Below are 26,514 nucleotides of genomic sequence, written 5' to 3'. Positions count from 1 at the left end.
AGAGGCTGGACCTTCCAATCGCCTGGGGGAGCTTTACAAAATCCTGCCATCCAGGTCCCCGCAGACATATTAAACCTGGATCTTCAGGAGCACAACCCAGGCATCAATTTTTTAAAGTATTTTTTTGGTGGTAAAATATACATAACAAAATTTACCATTTAAAAATGTACAGTTCAGGGCTTCCCTGGTGGCACAGTGGTTGAGAGTCCGCCTGCCGATGCAGGGGACACGGGTTCGTGCCCCGGAACAGGAAGATCCCACATGCCGCAGAGCGGCTAGGCCCGTGAGCCATGGCCGCTGAGCCTGTGCGTCCGGAGCCTGTGCTCCACAACGGAAGAGGCCACAACAGTGAGAGGCCCGTGTACCGCAAAAAAAAAAAAAAAAGTACAGTTCAGTGGCTTTAAGTACATTCGCATTGTTGTGCAACCATCACCATGATCCATCCCCAGAATTTTCTCATCTTCCCAAATGGAAACTCCATACCATTAAACAACTCCCCAATCTCCCCTCCCCCAACCCTTGGCAACGACCATTCTACTCTCTGTTTATATGAATCTGACTACTCTAACTACATCATATAAGTAGAATCATACAATATTTGTGTTTTTCTGTCTGACCTACCTCACTGAGCATAATGTCTTCAAGGTTCATTCATGTTGTAGAATGTGCCAGAATTCCATTTCTTTTTAAGGCTGAATAATATTCCATCATGTGTATATACATTTTGTTTATCTATTCATCCATCAGTGGATACTAGGTTGCTTCTACCTTTTGGCTACTGTGAATGATGCTGCTATGAATATCGGCATACCTATATTTGTTTGAGTCCTGCTTTCACTTCTTTTGGGTATATCCCCAGAAGTGGAATTGCTGTATCATACAGTAATTCTATGTTTAGGCTTTTGAGGAACTAGAGTACTATCTCCTGTGGTGTCTGCACCATTTTACATTCCCACCAGCAATGCTCAAGGGTTCCAATTTCTCCATATCCTTGCTAACACTTGTTATTTTTTATTTTTTTTAAATAGTAGCCATCCTAATGGCTGTGAAGTGGTATCTCATTGTGTTTATTTTTCTCACTTAATATTTTTATTTCAATAGAAAGAAAAAGACTCAGGGAAGTATAATTAATTTGACATAAGTAATTCTGGGCTGAGCATTTCAACATCAGTACCACTTTATGGCCATTATCAAAACTCACTGTGATTTTGATACCAGTGGTTTTTAAAACTCCCCCAGGTGATGCCAATCCATGGCCAGAGTTGAGGACCAGTGTTTAGAACTTGAAGCCCAGGGAGAACTTTCTTTGAGAAGCCAAGGCTGGACTGGGTGTGCCCTGTGGAGGCTGCACCTCCCTTCCAGCTCATGAGACCCTGGGCTACCCCCACACTCCAGTCCTCTTTGGCCAACAATCTTTTGTCTCTAGGGCCAAGAAGGTGACTGTCCCTGAGCTGTGGGCCACCCCTCCAGAGGTGAAAGAAAAGATCCACCTGCTCTACCAGAAATCAGAGTTTGTGGAGAAGCGCATGAGGCACTTCTTGGGTAGGTGGGCTTGTGGGAAGATGGGAGGCGCCTGCTCACCTCCTCCCTGAGAGCCACGTAGACTGGAGCCCCCTGGTGTCCCTTCTCCATCCCCCACGGCCTTTCTGACTCTGCCTTCAGCCCCTCCCACACCTGTCCCTATCTGGGAACCTAACTCAAACTCCTTCTCCTTTTAGAAACCCTGCGTTCAGAAATGGAAATGTTCAACGGTGAGTCCGGTGGTGGTAGTATGTGTTGGCCAGGGATTACTGCAATTTTCCCTTGTGCTGTTGATTTCTGGGAATTATTTAGAAAAGAGAAAACACCTGTAACAAAGGTGGAAGCAAACATGACAAGTGCTCACAGGCTCTGTGCCAGGGTCACTGACTGTCAACTCACCAGAGTACAGAGTATCCAAGGCAGGCCTGGGTACCAGAGAGGAATGGGGTTATATCCAAGCAGAGGAAGCCGAGTCCTGAGCAGGGAGAGGGAGTCACTGTCTTTCCTTGTTGTGGGGACCAGGGTAGATTTAGCCCTCTGAATGGAAATGCTCAGGATTTTTCCCATCTCCTTTTCTCTGTAGTTCCAGAAGTGACTGGTGGTCAGGCACCCTGAGGCAAGTAGACTTGGCCTGCTGGGTCCCTGTGCTGTCCCCCAGTGCATTCCAGAAGAATGACCCTGGCCACGTTTCTTGGATGTGGGGAGAACCCTATGGGGATGTTGCCCATGGACCTCAAGCTAGGAATTCTAATTCTCTCTGCAGTTAATGTGATTCTGGAAGCAGAAGCTGCCCACCCCAACCTCATCTTTCATCTTCTCTGATGACTTGAAGAGTGTGAGACTTGGAAAAAAAGTGGGACCGTCGACCTGCTAGTCCAGAAAGATTCTATAGCTGAATCACTGCCCTGGGCTCTCTGAGTTTGCTCTCTAGCTGCCATTACTGAGAAGTGAAGGTGGGAGACAAGACAGGGTGGGTCCTGGGTGTCTGCAAGGCAGCCACGAGCAGCAAGGGGAATATGGCTCTCTCACCAGAGAATAGTTATTGGGTAGAAATGATGATGAAGTAAAATGAGTGCCAGGCGTCCAACTTTCCCTCCACCCGGATGAGGGAGCCCCCCGGCATGTGGGCATCTTCCTGAACTACAAGACTGGGGACATTTCCTTTTACACTGTGACAGCCAAATCCCACATCTCAACATCCATTGGCTTCTTTTCCTCTGGGCCCCTTCAACCTATCTTCAGCCCCAGGACACATGATGGAGAGAACATGGATCCTCTGAATAGCCGTCCAGTGGGTGGCCAGGGGCCTCACTGAATATCCAACACTTTGCATCTTTCTTCAGGCTCCTGCCCTGTATCTTGAATCCATACATTCAACAGTCATTATTGAACACCTACTGGGTTCCAGCTGCTGTGGGGAATATAATCAATAAGAGAATAGGCCCTGTGCTCAAGGAGCTTATGGAACAGAAGCAGAAGTAAGCTGGGTAAACAAATATTGGTAAACCAAGGGTAAAGAGAACACATGTATTGATGACATGCCATGGATTTCAGAGAAGGAAGCACACAGCTGTTGCTTAATAAATCCTTGTATGAATTAGCACCCTAAGATGCTTCTGAGACAGAGAGCCCACCCTCGTTTTCCCTCAGGACTCCATGGCAAGGATGTGTTCCCTCATTCTATCCTCCCTTTTTTTTTATATAAATAAAATTATTTATGAATAATAACATCATAGAGCTTACATAGATGATCATTAACCATAACTTTTTAATTTTACAAATGAGAGTTCTGAGGCCTGGAATTAATGCATTTTGTTCATTTACTTATTTTTCTACCAGTGTTTGGGGACTGATATTGGGCTAAAAGTAGCATCAGTTGCTGAGATTACAGAGAGAGCAAGATAAAACTTCTGCCTTTTAGTGAAAACCTTAACTGTAGTAAGGATCTGAACAGTAAATGTATAAGCCCAGAGCAACGTAGGTACTAAAATATAAATATATATTGGAACAATATGTGAGCATATTACAAGTAGTAACTGAATAGAGGATTCTGAGAGAATTTCACAGAGTACTTTAAGTGAGTCTTAATGACTAAGAATTATTTTGAAAAGGAGCGGTGAAAAGGCATTTTAAGTGAAGAATGGCATATGAAGTGTCACAATATGAAGCAGCATGAGATTTACAATTTAAAGTGCTTGATGGGTTTTTGATGGTATGTCAGTGTGGTATGAGAATGGAAACTCAAGACTCATATTGTCAAGAGTCTTATGCACTATGCATAGGAATTTGGACCTCATTGTGCTGTCAGGGAGAGCTAGTAAAGTGTTTCAGGGCGGCCAAATAGAGGTTAAGTGGCTTGTTATCATTCACAGGAAGTAGAGTTCAAGTCATGATTGAAATCCAATGTTCTTATTCTTATTAACAAGTAGACTATAATAAGAGTATAATATATGATAATAATATTTATTATACATTTACTATGTGCTTAGTTCCATGTTTTTATTTTAGTTAATCATCACCATAAAGCTATGGAATAGAGAAGAATTCTGCCTAGAATGACTGGCTGATTATAAGTAGGAAAGAATACTTTTGAGCCACTACGCTTTGATCTTTGACCAAACCCTATATATGTCTGCAGTTTCTATTTGCCTGAGAGCTGGAAGAGTGAGTAAAAACAACTATACCTTTATCACTTCAGGAAACTGAGCGATTATTCTGTGAATTTGTAACAAAACCCATTAAACTATCAAGACTTCTCAGCTAGATTAAAGTAGGTGGTAAGGGAAACAAAATCGTTTATGGACAGAAAAAGACCTTGAAAAAAATCACATGAACGCCTTCAGTAAGTCATTACATAGACCAAAACCATGCCAATGTCAGTCCATATCATGCTGGAGCCACCACAGAGCATCAGAGTTTAGGGTACAGGGATGCAGGAAGAGAATGTCGGCCTACAGGGCAACAGTGAAAGATTTTAGCATCCACCGAGGAGATGGGATGAACCATTTTGAGACTCTGCCAGGGGTAGGAGGGCTTTTATAGGGTGAGATTAAGACGATTTTGCTTGTATTGTTTTCTCTAGTAGGTGTCTAAACTACTATTAATAAGATCCATAGTTTTGGTTGTATTCTCCAAGGTTGCAGTGGAAATCAGAAAGCTATAAGACAGTTGAGTCTGGCTAAGGAAGAAAATTACCAATTATACTCAGAAAAGAGGAAGCAGTATGAGACCATTAGTTAAGTGCTACAAATATGACTTCCTTTAGTTGAGCATTTCTATTTCATTTATTGTTAAAAATGTCTTTTGAAGTCTCAAGATGAAAAATCACTTAGAAGCAGAAATTTTTAGGGCTTCCCTGGTGGTGCAGTGGTTGAAAACCCGCCTGCCAATGCAGGGGACACAGGTTAAAGCCCTGGTCCGGGAAGATCCCACATGCCGTGGAGCAACTAAGCCTGTGCGCCACAACTACTGAGACTGCGTTCTAGAGCCCGCAAGCCACAACTACTGAAGCCCATGCGCCTAGAGCCCGTGCTCCGCAACAAGAGAAGCCACCGCAATGAGAAGCCCGTGCACCGCAAAGAAGAGGAGCCCCCACTCACCACAACTAGAGAAAAGCCCGCACGCAGCAACGAAGACCCGACACAGACAAAAATAAATTAATTAATTAAAAAAAAAACACTTTAAAAAAGAAATCATTTTTAACAGAGTCAATGATGAAGCCTGCGGGTACTAACAAAGCCTTTTGTTACAAAGAGTCTGGTATATAAGATGGTATTCTCTGTAGTATATTTTTTCTATAGATCTAAAGGACTAATCATTTCAGCAAAGGCTGGAACTCTAAAGCACTAGAATTTGTTTTGATCATATATTGCATTACTGTTAAATGCCCAGGCGATAGAAGTTATCCATTCTGTCTTCCTGGAATATTAAATTGATGGAAGAATTGTGAATTTTCGTAGAATGTTCATCTGTTTGATGTTACACTGTCCGGTGTGTGCATTTAAAAGTGACCTTCTGTGCACTCACATTATGGATACTGCCCAGTAATATTCTGTTTGCTTAGAGGGAAGAAGGATGACACCACTATATGCTCCTAGTTTTTTTTTTTAACTTTTTTTTAAATACATTTATTTATTTATGGCTGCATTGGGTCTTCGTTGCTGCACACAGGCTTTCTCTAGTTGTGGCGAGTGGGGGCTACTGTTTGTTGTGGTGCACAGGCTTCTTATTGCGGTGGCTTCTCTTGTTGTGGAGCATGGGCTCTAGGCACACGGGCTTCAGTAGTTGTGGCATGCAGGCTCGTAGTTGTGGCTTGTGGGCTCTAGAGTGCATGCTCAGTAGTTGTGGCGCATGGGCTTAGTTGCTTCATGGTATGTGGAGTCTTCCCGGACCAGGGCTGGAACCCATGTCCCTTGCATTGGTAGGCAGATTCTTAACCACTGTGCCACCAGGGAAGTTCCTATATGCTCCTAGTTTTTCTCCAGGTTTCTCCTGTTTTTCTGGAACTGGGGGTTAGTGCACTGGGTTAATCCAATTCCGGTCTTTCAACATTTTCCTGTTGGCAGGCTATAATCAGAGTCAACCTGCCTGCATCTCCAAAAACTGCTCTGATTATCCTCACCTCCCAAAGGAACAGAAACAAGACACTTTAGGGTTTTGAGGATTTTATACAATTCACCTATCACGTTTCTATCGATAGAGCTACTACCTAGCTAGTGAGCTAGTCTTTGAGGAGCTGCCTTGTTAGAACTTCAGGGATATTATACTAAATGGCTAAGACAAATCACTTGGAAAAATATCCTTAACACATAATTTTATGGCCAGACTAAATATCTGTTCTATGAATAGTCCAAAGGAGATAAGACAGTGGGGAGAGGAAGATTAGAGAAAGAATGAGAGGTGAAGCAAAGGGAGACAGAGAGGAAGTTTAAATCAAGTTGATTTATGGGATATCCTCCCTGTCTTGAGGACTTACGAAGCCTTAGGAAAAAACAAGCAAACTGGATTATTATAATACACTTTTGTACCTGTATTAATGAACTGTGGTTCTTAGAATTATTGGCTGGGCCCCATAAATAAGTCCATTGGAAAATGCAGTTGTAACTGCATTTGTTGTCACTCAGTTGATTACTGTGAGATCCCACTTCCCTACAGGAGACCAAGAAAAAGATGGGGCTGCTGTCATGGAAAAACATTTGACACACATCCCAAGTGTCACATTATTCTGTACTGACCTGTATCTGCAAATCTGTGGGCCTGTGGAATATTAGGTGTTCTAGTTCACAGATGTCCCTCTATCATCCTCCATTTAAAGAGACATAAAGAGAGGGGGGAGGGAGAGGGATGGACTAGAAGTTTGGGGTTAGTAGATGCAAACTATTACATTTAGAATGGATAAACAACAAGGTCCTACTGTATAGCACAGGGAACTATATCCAACCTCCTGGGATAAACCATAATGGAAAAGAATATTTAAAAAAAGAATATATATGTGTATAACTGAGTCACATTGCTGTACAGCAGAAATTAGCACAACAGTGTAAATCAACTATACTTCAATTTAAAAAACTTATCACACACACACACAAAATAAAGAGACATAGAGAGGGATGTAAGAGAAAAGGAGAATTGGGAATTCCCTGGCAGTCCAGTGGTTAGGGCTCCATGCTTCCACTGCAGGGGGCATGAGTTTGATCCCTGGTTGGGGAACTAAGATCCAGCATGCCACATGGCATGGCCAAAAAAAAAAGGAAAGAAAAAAGGAGGATCAAATGAAGATTGAACCCCAAACTCCTCCTACCCCAACTTCTCTTCCCATCTTCACACTAAGCCTAGATTGGACTTAGGTTCTCCATGGTTGTGACCAGAGCACAAAACACATTCTTCGCTTTCTTCATGGAGCTTTGTTCTACATGCATAATCCACATGCTGGCACAGCTCACGTTCCCTATTTGTTTAGCCGTCCCCTATGGCTGGCGATTTGTTGTTGCCAATTCTCCCTTGCTATTGTGCCATAAACAGCTTGGTGTATATATATATATATATATATTTTTTTTTTTGGCGTGCATTTTTTGCCACCTCCTCCCCATACACATATATTTTCTCCTGTTATTCCTAAAATTGTTCCAGAATGTGAGCTATTTGATAACACTTGCAGTAGTTGGTCATACAATATTTTGGAAAGAATGTTTCACGCCCAAAGCAATGTTTGTCGTTTAAAATTTTTGCTGATATAATAGAGATGTAATGAGGTCTTACCTGTTTTAATTTATTTCATTACCTGCTAATGAGGCTATGAATTTTTCCATGTGTATTTCTACTTTTTTGCTTCATTCTGTCAACACACATTTTTTTTTTCTTTGTGGTACATGGGCCTCTCATTGTCGTGGCCTCTCCTGTTGCGGAGCACAGGCTCCGGACGCGCAGGCTTAGCAGCTATGGCTCACGGGCCCAGCAGCTCCGCAGCATGTGGGATCTTCCCAGACCGGGGCACGAACCTGCGTCCCCTGCGTCGGCAGGCGGACTCTCAACCACTGTGCCACCAGGGAAGCCCAAACACACATATTTGATAAACAATTATAACAGTAATAGAAAAGAGTTTTATTCAAGCCAAACTAAGGACTACAACCTAGAAGATACAGATTTAAGAAGCACCTTAATTGTGTTCCATCAGACTACAAAATAGGGGAGGCTCGTATAGGCAAAACCCGCAAAGCTACATATGTTGTTTGTCAAGAACTACAATTGAGGACTTCCCTGGTGGCGCAGTGGTTAAGAATCTGCCTGCCAATGCAGGGTACACGGGTTTGAGCCCTGCTCCGGGAAGATCCCACATGCCGTGGAGCAACTAAGCCCGTGCACCACAACTACTGAGCCTGTGCTCTACAGCCCGTGTACCACAACTACTGAAGCCCGCGTGCCTAGAGCCCATGCTCTACAACAAGAGAAGCCACCGCAATGAGAAGCCCGCGCACTGCAACGAAGAGTAGCCCCGCTCGCCAAAACTAGAGAAAGCCCGCGTGCAGCAAAAGACCCAATGCAGCCAAAAATAAAAAAAATTTAAAAAAAGAACTACAATTGAAGCTGGCAAGAAGTAAGAGTGCTTTTTAAGTATGGACTGGTTGGGGTCCAAAATAGTTGCAAAGTTACAAGGGGAAATGTTGGACCATTAGGTTGCAGCTGGCAGCTACTAGCAGATACTGTTTTGAAAATGGCTTGTGGTATCCTTGAGTTTGATACAGTTCAGAAAATTCAGGGTCTCAATGATGCAGGCACATGTCTGAAACTACATCTCAATCGCCACCCGGCTCTATTTTTCTTTTAATATTTATTTTTTAATTTATTTTGGCTGCGCTGGATCTTTACTTGCAGCATGCAGGCTTCTCAGTTACAGCATGCATGCAGGATTTAGTTCCCCAAACAGGGATCAAACCCAGGCCCCTTGCACTAGGAGGATGGAGTCTTACCCACTGGACCACCAGACAAGTCCCACCTGGCTGTATTTTGGATACCTGAACCACAGTTTTATATCTTGTCAGAACAAAGAAGAAACATCAAACATGACAGAAGTACATTCCTTCAAGGTTTCAAAAGGGACAGATTAGCATGCACACAGCTAGTTAGCATGACCTTGGTGTCTGGGAAGAGAACTTCATCTTCAAAGGAGTACCAGCACTGGCATCGTGGGGGCGGGGGAGGGGGGGCACTTATCCCTATCTTCAAAGTGGAATTCTAAACAATCTGGTAACTGTATTCCTTTTTCTTTTTTCAAATGGTTAAAGCAGGGCTTCCCTGGTGGCGCAGCGGTTGAGAGTCCGCCTGCCGATGCAGGGGATACGAGTTCGTGCCCCGGTCCGGGAAGATCCCACATGCCGCAGAGCGGCTGGGCCCGTGAGCCATGGCCACTGAGCCTGCGCGTCTGGAGCCTGTGCTCCGCCACGGGAGAAGCCACAACAGTGAGAGGCCCGCATACCGCAGAAAGAAAAAAAAAAGGTTAAAGCAGATGTATAATGTATGTTTGACAGGCCATAAGACAGGCCTGTTCTAGTTAGTATAAAGGTCAAGCCAAATCACATATAAGCCAGAATAACTTCCCTATACTTCAACATGTGAAAATTGCTTCCATCAAGTCTATAAAAATGGTACAGGTCCTTTAACTACTTGCCATGTGGACTCTAGATTTTGAACTTAGTTGTCTGTAGTACTTCTTCATAAATATTTTACATACTAAACATTTGTACTTGTAGGATGTAATTTTCCCTGTCTGGCGGTCTTTTTTAATTGAGATATAATTCTCATAGCATAAAATTCACCCTTTTAAATACACAACTAAGTGGTTTTTAGTATATCCACAATGTGTACAAACATCACCACTAATTCCAGAACATTTTTATCACCCCCAAAACAAACCCTGCACTGCTTAGCATTCACTTGCTATTCCTCTCTGCCCCCGGCCCCTGGCTACCACTAACCTTTTTATCTCTATGGATTTGCCTATTCTGGACATTTCACATAAGAATCACACAAAGTCTTGTGTCACCAGGTTCTCTGGCTTAGCACAATGTTTCAAAGTTCATCCATGTTGCAGCATGTATCACTGCTTTGTTCCTTTTTTACTGCTAATAACCCATTATATGGATATACTATATCTTGTTAATCTGTTCAATAGAGAGGTTGTTTCTACTTTTCAGCCATTATGAATAATGCTGCTCTTCAGGTGCAAGTTTTCACTTCTCTTGGATTTATACCTAGGAATGGAATTGCTGGATCCTATAGTAAGTAATTCAATGTTAATATTTTGAAAGACTGCCAAACTGTTTCCAAAGTGGCTAAGCATCTTTTCATTCTTTCTTTTCTTTCCTTCCTTCCCTTCCTCCCTTTCTCTTTCTTTCTGCCACACTGCATGAAGGGGCATGCAGGATCTTAGTTCCCCAACCAGGGGTGGAACCCATGCCCACTGCAGTGGAAGCACAGACTCCTAACGACTGAAACACCAGGGAATTCCCATTAAGCATCTTTTCAAATGTTAATGATCATTTAGTTTTCCTCCTCTTTGGAATGACTTCATAGTTTTTGCCTTAGTCTTTGGTCAGTTAGCAGGAGCTCTTTGTATGCTGGGAATGCCTTAGTCTTCATCTGGTTTATCTTCTACAATTATGTCCCAGCCTACTGCTAGATTTTATTAATATTGTTTTCTGAAGTTTTTTTTTAAATACAGTCACACAAGCTTATATTTTACTTTAAGGCACCTCAGTTTCCTATTTTGCCTCAATATTAAACTTAACCTTCTCTTAAGCATTCTTTCATTGGCTATTAAATTCCATCTTTTTGTATGTAGTGTAAAGACAAGAGCCTTTTTTCCCAGAAGAATCATTTCTGCTAGCACCAAGTTAAATGCTATCCTTGCATACACGTCGACATATATTCAGATCAATTTTGGCTATACTGTTCTATTTATTTACGTGTAGTTCAAACTACACTGCTTTGATTAAAGAAGGTTTTTTTTTTCGTAATTTTGATGTCTGGAAAGACAGGTATTCGTTTTGTTTTTTAAGTTTTGTTGCCACACAGTTTTTTCTTTCTTATTTTATTGATTGATTGCTGTGTTGGGTCTTCGTTGCTGCGCGAGAGCTTTCTCTAGCTGTGCTGAGCAGGGGCTATGCTTCATTGCGGTGTGTGGGCTTCTCATTGCGCTGTCTTCTCTTGTTGAGGAGCACGGGCTCTAGGCACGAGGACTTCAGTAGTTGTGGCTCAGGGGCTCTAGAGCGCAGGCTCAGTAGCTGTGGCACACGGGCTTAGGAGCTCCGCTGCATGTGGGATCTTCCCGGACAAGGGCTCAAATCCGTGTCCCCTGCATTAGTAGGCGGACTCTTAACCACTGCGCCACCAGGGAAGCCCCTGCCACACGGTTTTGACACTACTCTCTTTATAACATGTTTTAGATCATAGCTGAGTGAGTCACCTATAGTTACCGTTAATAAACAGAACTCATATTTTCACTTTAGTCATCCTGCCTGAGGCTGGCGTTTACATAGAATAAGGCAATCCCTGCTCTTGTGTAGCCCCAATTCCTGATCACTGCCTCAATGGAAAATGAACCGAGTATGGGAACAACGCAGAAAGAAAAGACGAATTGAGGACGGTAACGGAGATGGACAGCTAGAATTCCTGAGAAAATAAGATGGCCGGTCCAGACCTCTGTGTAGAAGTTGGCCAATAGGGGAGGGGAGCTTCGCCCGGCTCTGACCGAAGGGCCGCCCCTGCCGAAAGGGACGGCTGTAACAGGACCCTAGAACCGACAAAAACCACAACCTACCACCACCTCGCCGCCACCGCAATTTTTTGATAGACCCCAGGGGCTGGGGCGGAAACTGCGTCGGCCTCTCACAGAGCTTCCGGTCCGTCAGACGGCCCGCTTCCGGGCCCGGCCCTGCTCCGCCCCAACCGCGGCGCCTGGCGATCTCCCATTGGCTGTTTAGCACCGAACTACATTTCCTAGCAGCTCTTGCAGCTAAACCGTCCGTACCTGGAGTGGTGCCAACCTGTCTTGGAGTGTTTGAGCCAGCCTTCTGCTTTCCATCTCCCAGGTACAGCCGCAGAGAGAGTGGCTGCTGCCAACCTGACCTCCCTGCGTCCCTGAGAGCTCCGCCGGCCGGCCTCGAGCCTCGCCTTCCCAAGCGCAGACCGCTCGCTCCAAGCGAGGAGACCAGGCTTCCGCACCGGAAACGGGGCACCGGGCGTGACGTCACTGCTGCCTAGGCGCCCGGCCTCCCAGAAGGCACCGCGTCCCTGCCGACCTCCCCAAGTGACGGCGGCGCACGCCAGTAGTCGCCGGCAGCCTGTGAGGACATTCCGAAGGGCGAGGGGTGGGCTTGCCTTCTCGAGCCTAGTTTCCCGGTCCCCAGTGAGCGCCCAGGGGCGGCAGAACCCCAAGAGGTGAGGGACTCCGGGAGGGCGGGAACCAGGCTGAGGCGGCCTCTGGGGAGCGGAGCAGAGTCTGTTGCTAGGAGAGCCTGGCCGGATAGGTAGCCGGGAGCGCACCCCAGGCAATGCCACCAGCTGGGCTTTGCGGTGAAGGTGCCCCTTGGCCACTGGGAGAGGCTGCAGAGCGGGCCTGGCCTGGTGGGCCCTACTGGGATGTCCCCTGTCGGTCTTACAGGGCTTTGAGGGCGGAAAGGAGTCAGCAGGCCACGTAGACACCTCATGCAGCCTTGTGTTTGCTCCTTGAACCATCAGCAACCCCCGGAAGGGCATCCGAGGGACCTGCGGTCCAAGGGACGCAGTGAGGCCAGATTCGGTGGCCAAGTTGACTTGTAAACAGATGCCCTCGGTATTGGACCCCGGATTTCCTGTCTTCTGGCCCATTGCTTCTTCTACCAGCATGAGTTAAACCTTTCTTCCCAGTGGAGTTTGCACTTCATTTTCTCATGAGGATGGCCCTTGCGGTTTGAACATCTTATGCTTTCATTCTCAGGATATTCCTTTCAGGCCTTGCTAAGAGTATCGGGTCAGGGATCTTCCTTACGGTTGTGAGTTCCCTACCGTAGTTTATCTTTCCTTTTTGATTTAGATCTCATGTGGCCTCACTTTGCAAGACACATACTGGAGTGCAGGCATCTCCAGCCTGACTCATGGTTTCTCTCATCTGCAGCGTGACTGACAGGTTTCCTCCAGTTAAGAGGTGACTCTTGAAGCTCTGCAGAAATAAGTGTGTGTGTGATTTCAAGGCACGATGGCTGCAAAAGTGGTTCCTATACCCCTAAAGCCAAAGAGGTCCTTTATACTGAGAGTTCCTCCTAACTCCAAGCTGGGCCAAGATCTACTCCGAGATGCTACTAGTGGGCCCAAGACCATTCACCAGCTGGTTCTGGAGCATTTCCTCACCTTCTTGCCCAAGCCAAGCCTAGTCCAGCCCAGTCAGAAAGTCAAGGAGACCTTGGTTATTGTGAAGGATGTGAGCTCAAATCTTCAGAACAGAGGTAAGCACATACTGTTTTACTAGAAGAGAAGGGGATGGTACTGGGGGCTGAGCTAGACTTCCTTGTTAGTAATGAATTCAAGTTAGGTTGGTGGGTTTCGGAAAAAAAGAGTTTATTCCAATAAGTCAGCGTGCCAGGGAGAGGGAGTATTTTTTTTCTCAAGCTGGAGCTTGAATGGTTTGCTAAGTGTGTGTAAAGCCACAGAATAAACAGTGTGTATCTTTTCTGTAGTGTCAGTTTTACCCAGACATTGGGGGAGGGGGAGTATCTTTTTAGGATAAAGGAATGTGGATGAATTATTGAATTGACTTCAGCTTATGTGGAATTTTGTTAACTTTTGTGCTTGCTGTGGGCATCTTCAGACTTTACCTTTCCCCATCCTTCCCCTTAGTAGTAATGGGAATTTTAAAAGTTGCTTAGGGGAATATCCTTTTCATAGTGAAGAGACCCCATATAGGTTCAAGACCCTGTGGTTTGTGGATTGATCTCTGACTGGGCTCATAGGAACAGAAAAAGCCTTGAGTTACCTACCAAAGGAATGAGGACAGCCTGGCTTCAAGTTGTGGGTAGAGTCTCCATATTAGAGTCACTGACTTTTCTATTAACTACAGCTTCCTCTTTCCCCAGTGCAACCTCATCCCTTAGTGAAGCTTCTACCCAGAGAAGGAATCCAGCAGAAACAGGAGACAGTGTCTCCGTGTTTGAAAGCTGAGTCTAAGGTGGGTTCAGTTTTCCTGTTCACTGTTTGAGTGCATCACCTTCTCTACTCTTGCAGCCCTCCCGTATATATAAAGTCAGCAGGGAGTCAGCAGGGAGATGGGGCTCTTTCTTTACTGCCTCCTTGGACAGTCATCTTTTTTTTTTTCCCTCTGGCTCCTCTCTGAGCCAGGCTTTCCTGTCTGCATGGGACTTTAGATCCCTTTTGCCATCCCTTCCCTGATCTTGGTCTTTCTTAACAGCAGGGCTGTCAAGGAACCTCTGTTACTAAGAGGAAGGGGGCCTGTTGCTCTTTCAGGAGCTGGTGGTCTTTGAGGATTTGAATGTATTTCACTCCCAAGAAGAATGTGTAAGCTTGGATCCTGTTCAGCAGCCCACCTCAGAGATTCAAGACAACAGCATTGGCGAGATGATGTTACTGGGTAAGAAATCAAGTCCCTTGTGTGTTCAGATTGAAGGCTATGGGAAAAGCATGTTCTATTTCATCTCAGACTTTTTTGAGACATTGTGCACACCAGCTAAGTACATGTTTATGCACATTTAATTTTTGATTTATTCCATGTGGCAGAGCCTTCTCCAGCTGTGAGTGGCCATTTTCCCTGTATCTTGGGGGCAGTAAGGAGGGGACTTCTCTTGGTAAGGAAGACTTGAGGTTGATATACTCACATCAAATATCTAAACAGATAGAAAATGCGAGTAGACTGTTTCTGAATCTCTGCACCCAGTGGTATTCTCCCCACAGATATATTTTACATCAGTGTATTTATTGGACACATGACTAATTCTTTTAAGTCTTTTTTTTTTTCTTGATGTTCAATAGCTGTGAAGCCTACTAGTGAAAGAGAAAGTATATCCCACTTTTGATGGAAATAACATCTGGCACTTATTAAGCACTTGTGTGCCAATATGTGCTAGACACTTCTGACTACTTTGCATGCATTTATTATCTCATGTAATTCTTATGATAGTACTGTGGTGTATAGGAATCATTACTATTTCATAGATGATGGAACTGAAGCAGAGAAAAGTTAAGAAATTTGCTAAAGGTCACACAGCGGTAGGTAGTAGAGCAGGGATTTGGACTCAGGGAATCTAACACCAGAGCACAGTCTTGGCCCAGTACAGTACTGCCTCCTTGCTGCATTTCTCTTAGTTTCATCAGTGAATTTCCTGTATGGTTGGTGAATGAAGCCTTCTTCATTTGTACTCATTTCCCAGTAGTGGCTAACAGGTGCTACATAGGAACTCATCTGGCAGCAGCTTCTTTGTAAGCTACTTAGAGATGCTTCAGTTTTTCCCTAGAAATATACTGCTACCCAGGGTCCCTCAAAAATCATTTTGCTGAGTGCCTAATACTTTTTACCTTGCCTTCAAGACTGGTTCTGAGGCTGAGGTTTTGTGAGTTGCCTAGGGTGACAGAAATACATAATGATTACTCAACTCTGTAGTTGTCTTATCCTGTATGGTTGGGGTGGCGGTACATAATAGGCCTGGTTAATTTCCCATAGATTATTATATGTAATATTTTATTTTAGGAAACTGTATAAACAGATCAGATTTATTACACTGAGTTTTTCCTGAGTCTTAGGCAAAGCTAGCATTTATTTTGGGTGACTGTTGGGCATGTTGCCAACTCCAGGAACACTTTGGCCCCGCACGTTGAGGACCTGAGACCTAATCCTCACCCTCTCCTTTCTTCTCCCTTATCCATACTCTGAAGCTGATGATTTAAGCTTAGAGTCATTCACCACATTTAATAAATGCTGTTTTCCCCTCAGGCAGGATTGGGTTTTGGAGTTGATATTCAGGAGGTTAAAAATATATATAATGCTCCATTTCTATCCTCTAAGAGCTTCTAAGTTACAGCTGTAAAGAGCTTTGATAAGTCAAGGCAGGATTTGGACCCAGGAGCAGAGTTTGGAAGAACACGGATTTGATTTTAAATGAGATTCAGTCCATGGCAGGAAATAAAATGAGGTTATCCTCCTCTTAGACATTGGGGATTGGAGCTCAGATGTAAGGATGTAGAGATTTGGGAGTCATCAGCATATAGCTGATAGTTGAAATAGTAACATTTGGTCTGTTTGCAAAGGGAAAAGTGTAAGGGAATGAACCTCGTGGGGACAGGAATCAAAAGGAAGGCCCTTGACAGAGGAAGACAGAATTTGTGTTTCAGTCCAAGTAAACCACATGAAAACAACCAAAAAGATAGAGCACTTAAATTCTCAGTGAGATAGTTCTTATGGTTGTATCTGCCCTCTACTGTGGTAAGAGAATATACCTTTCCAAGATTGATACAAATTGACTACATACTATGTAACAAAAACACAATAGAGTCCAAAGAGTAGAAATTATACATTAGGATCTATCACAATGCAATACAACTAGAAATTAATAATGAAATCAGAGAAAACAATTTCTTTCTACCAGTAAAGTTTAAAACTATTACGTAACTTCGGGTCAAAGGAGTAATACAAATTAAAATCGCATAATTTTTCTGCATAACACTGTATCAGAATCTATGGTATAATCTAAAGTGGTACTCATAAGAATATGCAGGGATGAAAAAAATGTATACTGGTTTACAGAAATTAATTAAGCCTCTGATTTACAGTTAGGAAAACAAGGTAAGGGAAAACAGGAACAAAATATTAATAAATACAAACTTAGAAATCAGTAAGTTAAAAATAGAAAAAATAGAGGAACTAATAAGTAGAATGATTTACACACAAATAGATAAACCAATTTCCATAGAGGAAACTGAAATTGTCAGAAAACTAGTCCCACACACAAGAAAAAGGACCAGCCTTAGTTTCACAGAAAATTTCTTGTAAATCTTTAAAAATTTGACAGTTCAAATTCTGTGAGAACTTTCAGAGTATAGAAGAAGAAGGAAAACTTCCAGGTTCTTTTTATGACATTAGTGTAACAAAGATACCACAATCTGATGAAAATTGCAATGACCAAATAAGATTTATTCCAGGAATACAAAAATGATTTAGTCATAGAAAGTCTATTTGTTATAAGTGTATCCATCTGAAAATAAAAAGAAATAGCCTATGATCATTTTCATAGTTATTAAAAAGATACTTGACAAAATACAAACCTCTTCTTCATAAGAACACTTAACAAACTAGTGACTAATGGATACTTCCTTAATGGGCTACATATCCTTTCAGCCAGCATCATCTTTAATGGGAAACACTGGGGGCATTCCCACTAGAATTAGGAATACAACAGTGAAGCCCACTACCACTACTACTGTCTAATATTTTGTTTCAGGTATTACCCAGTGCAGTTAAATGAGAAGGAAAATAGCCGTATTATAAGAACTTAAGAGAAAGATAAAACTACACCTATTTACATATAATAAATTGTGTAGCTGGAAAATCCTAGAGAATGTCTGAAAGCTTATTCCAAATAATAAGCATTTAGTAAGGCAATGAGATGTAAAATTATTATACCGAAATCATTCATGCAAACACAATCATTTAGAAGGTATACAGTAGGAACAAAAAAGATTAAACACCTAGGAATAAACTTAAGAAGTGTGCAAAAATTGTGAGGAAAACTTTAAAACACTTCTAAAGGACACAGAAGTAGATTTGAATGAATGGAAAGAAGTATCATGTTCTTGGTGGGGAAGATTTTAATATAAAAAAAGGTCAGTTCTCCCCAAATTGATTTATGAATTCAATGTAATCCCTTTAACAAAACCAATAGGATTTTTTCCCCTGGAAATAGGCAGTCTGATCTCAAATTCAAATGGAAAAATAACTACAAGTAACAGAGAAAATTGAAAAGAAGAGCAGTGGCGCAGGAGGGTTCTAGCCGTATCAGGTATTAAAGCAGCCTCTAAAGCCTGTCATGAAAACAGTATATAGTATTGGCATGTGACTAGATAGACCAATGGGATGGAATAAGAAGTCCAGGGACCTCCCTGGTGGCGCAGTGGTTAAGAATCCGCCTGCCAGTGCAGGGAACATGCGTTTGATCCCTGGTCGGGGAAGATCCCACGTGCTGCAGAGCAACTAAGCCCATGCACCACAACTACTGAAGCCCGTGCGCCTAGAGCCCGTGCTCTGCAACAAGAGAAGCCACTGCAATGAAGAGGCCGCAGACTGCAACGAAGAGTAGCCCCCGCTCTCTGCAACTAGAGAAAGCCCCACGCGCAGCAACAAAGACCCAACGTAGCCAAAAATAAACTAATTAATAACAAAATTAATTAAGTAAAAAAAAGTGCAGAAATAGGTTCAAATACACATGAGGACTTAGTTTGTGATAAAGTTGGAATCTCCAATCAGCAAGGTAAAGAGGGACTTTTTGATAAAAGGTGTTGTGACAACTTAGTAGCCATTTGGTGAATCATACCTTACTTTGCACACCAAGAAAAACTCCCAGTGGATCAAAGGGTGAATTCCTTTGTAACTGTGGCCTAGGAAGGCTTTTCTAATTAAGACTCAAATATCCAGAAGTCTTGAAAGAAAAGATCAATAAAGTAAATACATAAAAATTTTAAGGGCTTCTCTGGTGGTGCAGTGGTTGAGAGTCCGCCTGCTGATGCAGGGGACACGGGTTCGTGCCCCGGTCTGGGGAGATCCCACATGCTGCGGAGCAGCTAGGCCCGTGAACCATGGCCGCTGACCCTGCGCATCTGGAGCCTGTGCTCCGCAACGGGAGAGGCCACAACAGTGAGAGGCCCGCACACCAAAAAAAAAAATTAAAACTTCTGTATGACAAAATAAAAAATATCTGAGCAAATAAAATGCAGTAAATTGGAGGTAAATATTTGCACCTTATATCAGACAAAAGCCTAATTTATTAAGAATTTATTAAGAATTTCTAGAAATCGGGAATTTATTAAGAATTGTTAAGAATTTCTAGAAATTGGGAACAGAAAGATCAACAGATTTTCTCAGAAATACAAATTACTCTAAAATACATGAAAGAGGGCTTCCCTGGTGGCACAGTGGTTAAGAAACCGCCTGCCAATGCAGGGAACATGGGTTCGAGCCCTGGTCCAGGAAGAGCCCACATGCTGCGGAGCAATGAAGCCCATGCGCCACAACTACTGAGCCTGTGTTCTAGAGCCTGCAAGCCACAACTACTGAAGCCCATGCGCCTAGAGCCTGTGCTCTGCAACAAGAGAAGCCACTGCAACGAGAAACCTGCACGTGGCAACAAAGAGTAGCTCCTGCTCATCGCAACTAGAGAAAGCCCACAAGCAGCAATGAAGACCCAACGCAGCCAAAAATTAATTAATTAATCAATAAAAGAAATTTTAAAAATAAAATACATGAAAGATGTCCAGCCCTTCTCATAATTAGAAATGCAAATAAAACCTTTACTGAGTTACCTTTTTAAAAAAAAATTTATCAGATTTATAGAAATCAGAAACTTAACACATTGGTGGTGAGGTTGTTGGGAGATGGGTATATTGCTGGTGGGCATGCAGAATGGTACAGTTCCTGTTTATGAGAATCTGTAATTACCCATATTACAGATGCATTTACCTTTTGATCTAGCAGACCCACTTCAGGGAATCTGAATTACAGATAATAGCAATAGCACACATTCAAAATAATGTACAAACAGGGTTTATTCATTGTGGTATTGTTTGTAAAAACAAAGTTGAAAACAATCCAAGTGTTTCTGCAGGGGGCTGGTTGAATACGGTATGTTTCCACACATCGTACCATGATAATCTCTGTGCACTGGAATATAGTGACTGAAGTAAGGCAAGTAGCAGAAATATACATAGTGTACTACCTTTTATGTAAGAAATGGGGAGAAAAAGAAAACGTATTCCCTAAAGAAACAATGGGAAAACAAAAAGAAATTAATAACAACTGCTACCTGTCTGGGGAATGAATAGAATGGATGGAGAGGGATGAGAGTAATGCTCTCTGTGTATACTTTTTCATGTTTTGATTTTTTGAGCCATATAAATATATTAGCTACTAAAATTATTTTATTTTTAAAGTTAGTACAGTAAAGGAAGGTAAAATACAGTTTCCCATGAACAACACAGGGATAAGGGGTGCTAACCCCCCCAGCAGTCAAAAATCAATGCATAATTGATAGTCAGCCCTCCATACCCACTGTTCCTCTATATCAATGGTTCTGCATCTGCAGATTCACCCAACCTTGGATTGCACAGTACTGCAGTACTTATTGTTGAAAACATTCTGCGTATAAGTGGACTTTCGCAGTTCAGACCTGTGTTGTTGAAGTCAACTGTATTTTCATTGACCCTTTCAGAAAAATAAGGAAAATCTTATGAGTTTCAACTAATTGTTCTGAAAACAGATATTTAGCTCTTTAATATAACCTAATGTTTATAATCATTCATAAAATGCTGATGGTAATTCCTGAAAACTGAGAATAAAGAAACCTGCTATCACTATTAATATCATTAACTAATTTTCTAAAGCAAGAAGATAAGAAAAAGGGGTTGAGAAGAATGAATATTGGAAAGAGGGGGAACCAAAATATGATTTGTACTTAGAAAATCTAAAAGGATCAACTAAAACATTATTATATTTAATAGTTTCAAAGTAGGTTGATAGGAATAAGTATTTAACAATCAATAAATAACATTCTTTTTTTTAAAATTTATTTTTGGCTGTGTTGGGTCTTCATTGCTGTGCGTGGGCTTTCTCTAGTCGTGGTGAGAGGGGGCTACTCTTCCTTGCGGTGCACGGGCTTCTCATTGCAGTGGCTTCTCTTGTTGCGGAGCACAGGCTCTAGTCTTGTGGCACGTGGGCTCAGTAGTTGTGGCACACGGGCTTAGTTGCTCCGTGGCATGTGGGATCTTCCCGGACCAGGGCTTGAACCCATGTCCCCTGCACTGGCAGGTGGATTCTTAACCACTGTGCCACCAGGGAAGCCCAATAAATAGCATTCTTAAATAAACACAAAATAATGAGAGCTGTCATTCAGAATGACTGTAAGATAGGAGTAAACTAGAGAAATGTTTTATTGGTAAATAGAAAAGAAGATTCTTAAATATTGGAGAGAAACAGGTCTAAACTGGAAAACTAAAATCATGTAAAATAAAGATAGCAGTACCCTCCAAATTTATTTATACTGTAAATACACTCAGTCAAATTTGTGAAAAGGTAGAAGTGGATGTTCTGACTGGTTTTACCAATATTAGACATGTTACAAACAACAAACAGTGTGATACTAAACTCCAAATGTATTAGAGTTAACTTTAATAATAAGGCATAAAAGAATGGCTAGAGGACTTCCCTGGGTGCACAGTGGTTAAGAATCCACCTGGTAATGCAGGGGACACAGGTTCAATCCCTGGTCCAGGAAGATATCTCACATGCTGCAGAGCACCTAAGCCTGTGCGCCTAGAGCCCGTGCTCCACAACAAAGAGAAGCCACCACCATGAGAGAAGCCTGTGCACCGCAACAAAGAGTAGCCCCCGCTCGCCACAAAAAGAGAAAGCCCGTGCACAGCAACGAAGACCCAATGCACCCAAATAAATAAATTAATTTTAAAAATACCTTTTTAAAATAAAAATGGCCAGGAAACAATAGAAATTTATCAGATTTTAAGACTAATTTTTTTTCTGGTTTTAAGTTGTGGAGTTATTATAGAGGGAGACTTCCATTAATATATCAGTAGTGATTGATAAAGAGATTAAGATTTGTAATATATAAAATTTATTTAAATTTATAAAAGTCTCAGCCCAATAGATAAATTACTAGTTTGCAGTAATCAAAGTGCAAAGTAAAGCTACAATGAGAAACCATTGTATACCTATTAAATATTTGAAAATTATATCTACTGCCAGCAAGATTAGGTAAAATTGATAACCACATGTTGATGATTGTATTGAAATTTGTACAGCTTGTTTGGAAAGTAGTATAACAGTTCATACCAAGAGCTGTGATAAAAATTGGCATGTGCTTTGACCCAGCATTTTCATTATCCTAAGGGAATCATTAAAAGAAATAATTTAAAAGAAAAAATTCTATTGGTGTGAAACTGCTAAATCCAGCAGAGATTCATATTCTAGCTTCAGGTTTAGTCACATTATCTAAGTGGTTGATTTAATCCTTTACTTTAATCTCAGTAAGTTGCCTGGAGTTAGACAAATCCCTTGTCACGTCACCTGTTCAGAGCATACTTTTTTTTTTTTTCCACTTTGTTGCCTAATCTTTGTAATTTGTTATTTTACACAGACTTTTTTTGGGAAATGCAAATGCAGAGAAGTCTACAGATCCTAAGTGTACAGCTCAGATTTTCACAGAATGTACACATTTATCTAACCACACCCAAAATTGACTATTCCTAACAGCCCAGAAATCCCTCTGTGCCCCCTGCTCAGTCACTGCTCTCCTTCCTCCCCCAAAATGACAACTGTTGACTTCTAACATAGTTTCATTTTATCAATTGTCGTAATCCTTTAGTGTCCAAATAATAATCCATTGTGTGAATATGCTGTACCTTCTTTAGTTGTGGTCATTTGAATTTTTCCAGTTTTTCACTATATTGGATATTATAATATTACCTAATACTATAATATTTTAATATTTAATGTAGTGAAAACCTGGAAGTAACTCATCTTACCATTCACTTACTAGCCTCCTAAAGATTACAAGTAGTACCCTTTAGTATTTATGTCCTTCATCCCCTGGTCCTTATTAGCTCAGTGCTCTACACAGAATATAAGGTCAGTATGAACTTGTTGAATGAGTAGTTGGTGCTTATTCAGAAAACAAACAAATGAAATATTTTAATGTAGTCCCACTCATTCCAATTTTTAAAGAAAAGTAAAAAGAGGACTGTGTGCTTGCATTATGGGGTATGGAAAGATTTATCAGTCATGTATCCCACCCTCATTAAGGGTAGAAAAGTGTTGATGGCAATTATCAGCCAGTCCTCAGATTTCTGACTTTCAAGGTTATTGTTTCATGAGAAATCTGACTTGTTTTTTCCTGCCTGGTATCATGGCCCTCAAAAGTTATTAAATTCTCTCTCTGTTTCAACAGTCAGTGACAGTAATCCTGAGGGTGAAGATCTTCAGAAAGAACCTGTAGAGAATGAAGATCACAGAGAAAAGTCTTCAGATTGTGATGAAATTGATTGCTCCGTGGTCTCTGAGCAACCTCCAGATTGCCAGAAAGAGGAAGGACTAAATACATGCATTCCAAAGGAAAGGAAAATGAGAAATCTTTTAGTTACCATCGAAAATGATACTCCACTAGAGGAACTCTCAAAATATGTGGATATCAGTGTTATTGCACTTACCAGAAATCGGAGAACAAGAAGATGGTATACTTGTCCACTGTGTGGGAAACAGTTTAATGAAAGTTCTTACCTTATTTCCCACCAGAGGACTCACACTGGAGAAAAACCCTATGACTGTAGTCACTGTGGGAAAAGCTTCAATCATAAAACAAACCTTAATAAACATGAGCGAATCCATACAGGAGAGAAACCTTATTCATGTTCTCAGTGTGGGAAAAACTTTCGTCAGAATTCTCATCGGAGTCGCCATGAAGGAATCCATATAAGGGAGAAGATATTTAAGTGTCCAGAATGTGGGAAAACCTTCCCAGGAAACAAAGAATTTGTGATTCATCTGCAGAGTCACGAGGCTGAGAGGCCATATGGTTGTACAAAGTGTGGGAGGAGGTTTGGTCGGCTGTCAAACTGTACCCGGCATGAAAAAACCCATTCAGCATGTAAGACCTGAAAACAGAAGTGGGATCGGGAAAGGTCTGATGGTCCTGCCTCAACCTGAAATATTCCTTAAGGAATTCTGAATTCCCAGGCTATCTGAAAAGATATGGATAAGAAAACCTCATTATAGCCAAAATTGGATAAATACCCATGTTTGCTGAAACCTCAAGTTTTTAGAAAATTCACAGGGGGGAAGAAAAAAAAAAACAAAAACATCCTCAAGGGCTATACCTCAGTTAGCAACCAGGCTTTTTGGACTAGAGCTTTTGTAAACTTGTAACAACAATGTACAGGTCACAGACCCCTTCCCTGAAAAATGCTTTGAAATATGAGTCTGGGGGCTGCTTACCTTCAAGATGAAGAGTGATGAGTGTCCTGAAAGTATATCCAGCTTTTCCCCCACATAGGAATTCACACTTGAGAAATAATGTAAAGGTCCTTATCTGGAACTGTGTTCCCCTAAAAGAACCAAACTACTGATTTGTTAAGTCAACAGCTTCTACTAGCAACTCATATAACCCTCTAAGGATACCCTTAAAGCCTGAGAGTTGAAAGGGGTTGTTTACTTTGGAATTTAGGAAAATACAGCAAGTGAATGTCAAGGACTTACTCTGTCATTTGTATGTGATCTAATGATGAATTTCAATAACATTTGCAGTTTGTGGTGAAAAGTGACTGTTTTACAGAAATCCTTTTCACAGCATTATTTAAAAGTGTCTGCTTTTCTCACTGTATTTTGTTCCGCAATTAATTGCTCACACGGCTCTCTCATGCCTTTCCCTTGCCAAAAGAAGTTTGGGTCGCTCAGGCCTGGCCACCCAGCCCCGCTCCTGGAAAAGCTCTTTAGAATCTTGCCCCTCTCTTGAGTCTAGAAGAAAACCTGCTAGGAAGGAAACCGCAAGAGGAGGAGGAGGACGTTGGCTTGGATCCATGGCTGGTCAGTAAACTTGCCATATGCGTATTTCCCATCAGACCTTTGGCAATGGGTGGTCACTACCTCACAAGCAAAGTGTTTTACTTTTAGAAATTATGTCTTCAATAGCTAGCTCACATTACCCCTCAGGAGACAGGGTTCCAGTGTCCTCATTGTAGTGGATATTTGTTCTCTTTGGCCTCCTGATACCCAGACTCCTGACTTGTCTGCCAGAGGCAGGGCCAGCGGTGCCTTCATGGGACCGATCCTGTGGTGCGTCATTTTAAGGATTCTTGATCAGTCTTGCTATTCTTAGATTTCCTAAGGTTTTACATTGGTATTTTGATTGGAATAGGTTAAAATCCTATATATCAGTACTATTGGGGGAAAATTACCTTTACAAATTTTGTTTCCTATCCAGAAACATATCTTTCCATTGATTAGTGTATTCCTAAGTTTTTCTAATTTTCTTCATGTAAGTTCGACACAATGTTGTTACTGTAAATAGTTTTTTTCATTATATTTTTCTAGTTGGTTATTGCTCTTACATAGGAAAGTTATTTTTAATTATATATTTGAAAAACTAGCCACTTCTCTGAATGTAATGTTGAGTAATTTTGTAATTTCTCAGTTCTGTTAAAATTTGTGGTTAAAAATTATACCATCTACAAATAGTAGTTTTGTTTCTTCCTTTATGCCTATTGCTCTTTTTTGTTAAAATATGTGGTTCTTAAGCTTTGTTGTTGTACAGAGCGTGCTAAAAGGACATTTTATGATACAATTCAGTCCTGAGTCCTAATTAAAGATAGAAAAAGAAACCCCAACATTTAAAGCCACACTAAAACAGGCTTTATCAATGTTATCTTTCAAGCCTACTGTATCCTTTAAAATAAGGGACAAAACTGGCTGCCAGCATTATTCTCTTATTCCTTTGCAAGTCTGGCCAGGGTCCATCCAGTTATTGTGCAGAGGGACCCACCTGTGCACCCAGAAAACTTAAAAGGCTAAATGGCTGCCGGGCAGTGACAGGAGAGGGTGAGGTCCCGGGGGCAAGATGGTCCTGTTCCCTGCCCAACAGTCAGGCCACAAGGTCCCCAAGATGTTTGGGTTGGTGATGCTCCCGTGACCCAAACCCCCTCCCTACACCCAGCAAGTGCCTTCCGTGCCCCGCCAGTAAAGTGTGCAAGGTCAAGGTCCCTGGGAGGGCACCCCGAGAAGCTGTTAGACAAGTAAGTGCTTGATAAGGACCCTGACAACAGCTAATGAGAAAAAGTAAACACAACAATGAATGGTTTTCCAGTAGAGCAGCAAAGTCCAGTTAGAAAATATGAAGGACCAAAGATCCTATTCCTACAGCAGCTATAAATCTAAAGCACACATCCTCTAAAGCCTTGGCACCAGGCCCTGGGTTGTAATGGGGAGCAACAAACCCATGGAGTTTCCCAGGGTGTGGGGTGCCGGTGGGGGCAGAAATACAGTAAATCTCAAAAACAGGTATGCAGCTACACACAAGTGCTAGGAAGGAAAGGCTGCTAGGAGTGATACTGGTGGGTTTTCTAGGGAGGACTTCTGGGGAAGTGACATTTAAACTGAGACCAGAAGGATGAGATGGGGGAGGAAGGGAGCAGCGAAGGGATGTTCCAGTAATAAGACATGAACAGATAATCTTCAGATAAACATGA

At 42.0% G+C, this 26,514-nt stretch overlaps 2 protein-coding genes and 1 long non-coding RNA gene across 8 annotated transcripts in view; 2 read left to right on the top strand and 1 right to left on the bottom strand.

Moving 5' to 3' along the window:
• MEFV (MEFV innate immunity regulator, pyrin) overlaps positions 1-3,227 on the top strand; it is a 14,605-nt gene extending 11,378 nt beyond the window's left edge. The window contains exons 7-10 of one of the 5 annotated variants that reach the window (XM_024759528.1): positions 1,427-1,542; positions 1,719-1,751; positions 2,105-2,137; positions 2,285-3,227. In XM_024759528.1, the coding sequence (XP_024615296.1) occupies positions 1,427-1,542; positions 1,719-1,751; positions 2,105-2,136 (181 nt within the window). In that variant the 3' untranslated portion in view covers position 2,137; positions 2,285-3,227. Of the gene's footprint in view, positions 1-1,426; positions 1,543-1,718 lie in introns of those variants that run through there. The other 4 variants (XM_024759526.1, XM_024759527.1, XM_024759525.1 and 1 more) reach the window with 4 other exon arrangements.
• LOC112409424 (uncharacterized) overlaps positions 1-12,178 on the bottom strand; it is a 19,014-nt gene extending 6,836 nt beyond the window's left edge. For both annotated transcript variants that reach the window (XR_003005153.1, XR_003005152.1), the window contains exon 1: positions 12,047-12,178. This is a non-coding gene — a long non-coding RNA (uncharacterized LOC112409424). The remainder of the gene's footprint in view (positions 1-12,046) is intronic.
• A 161-nt stretch (positions 12,179-12,339) lies between these two features.
• Positions 12,340-25,453, top strand: ZNF200 (zinc finger protein 200). Its single transcript, XM_024759550.1, has 5 exons — positions 12,340-12,456; positions 13,172-13,499; positions 14,127-14,218; positions 14,515-14,638; positions 23,226-25,453. The coding sequence occupies exons 2-5, from the start codon at positions 13,253-13,255 to the stop codon at positions 23,930-23,932; spliced, it is 1,170 nt and encodes a 389-aa protein (XP_024615318.1). The 5' UTR covers positions 12,340-12,456; positions 13,172-13,252; the 3' UTR covers positions 23,933-25,453.
• The last annotated feature ends 1,061 nt before the right edge of the window (positions 25,454-26,514 follow it).

The sequence above is a fragment of the Neophocaena asiaeorientalis genome, unplaced genomic scaffold, assembly GCF_003031525.2.
Source record: "Neophocaena asiaeorientalis asiaeorientalis breed wild unplaced genomic scaffold, Neophocaena_asiaeorientalis_V1.1 scaffold254, whole genome shotgun sequence".
Classification (NCBI taxonomy): domain Eukaryota; kingdom Metazoa; phylum Chordata; class Mammalia; order Artiodactyla; family Phocoenidae; genus Neophocaena; species Neophocaena asiaeorientalis.
Note: the sequence above shows the minus strand (reverse complement) of the source record. Positions and strands in the feature narration are given on the sequence as shown.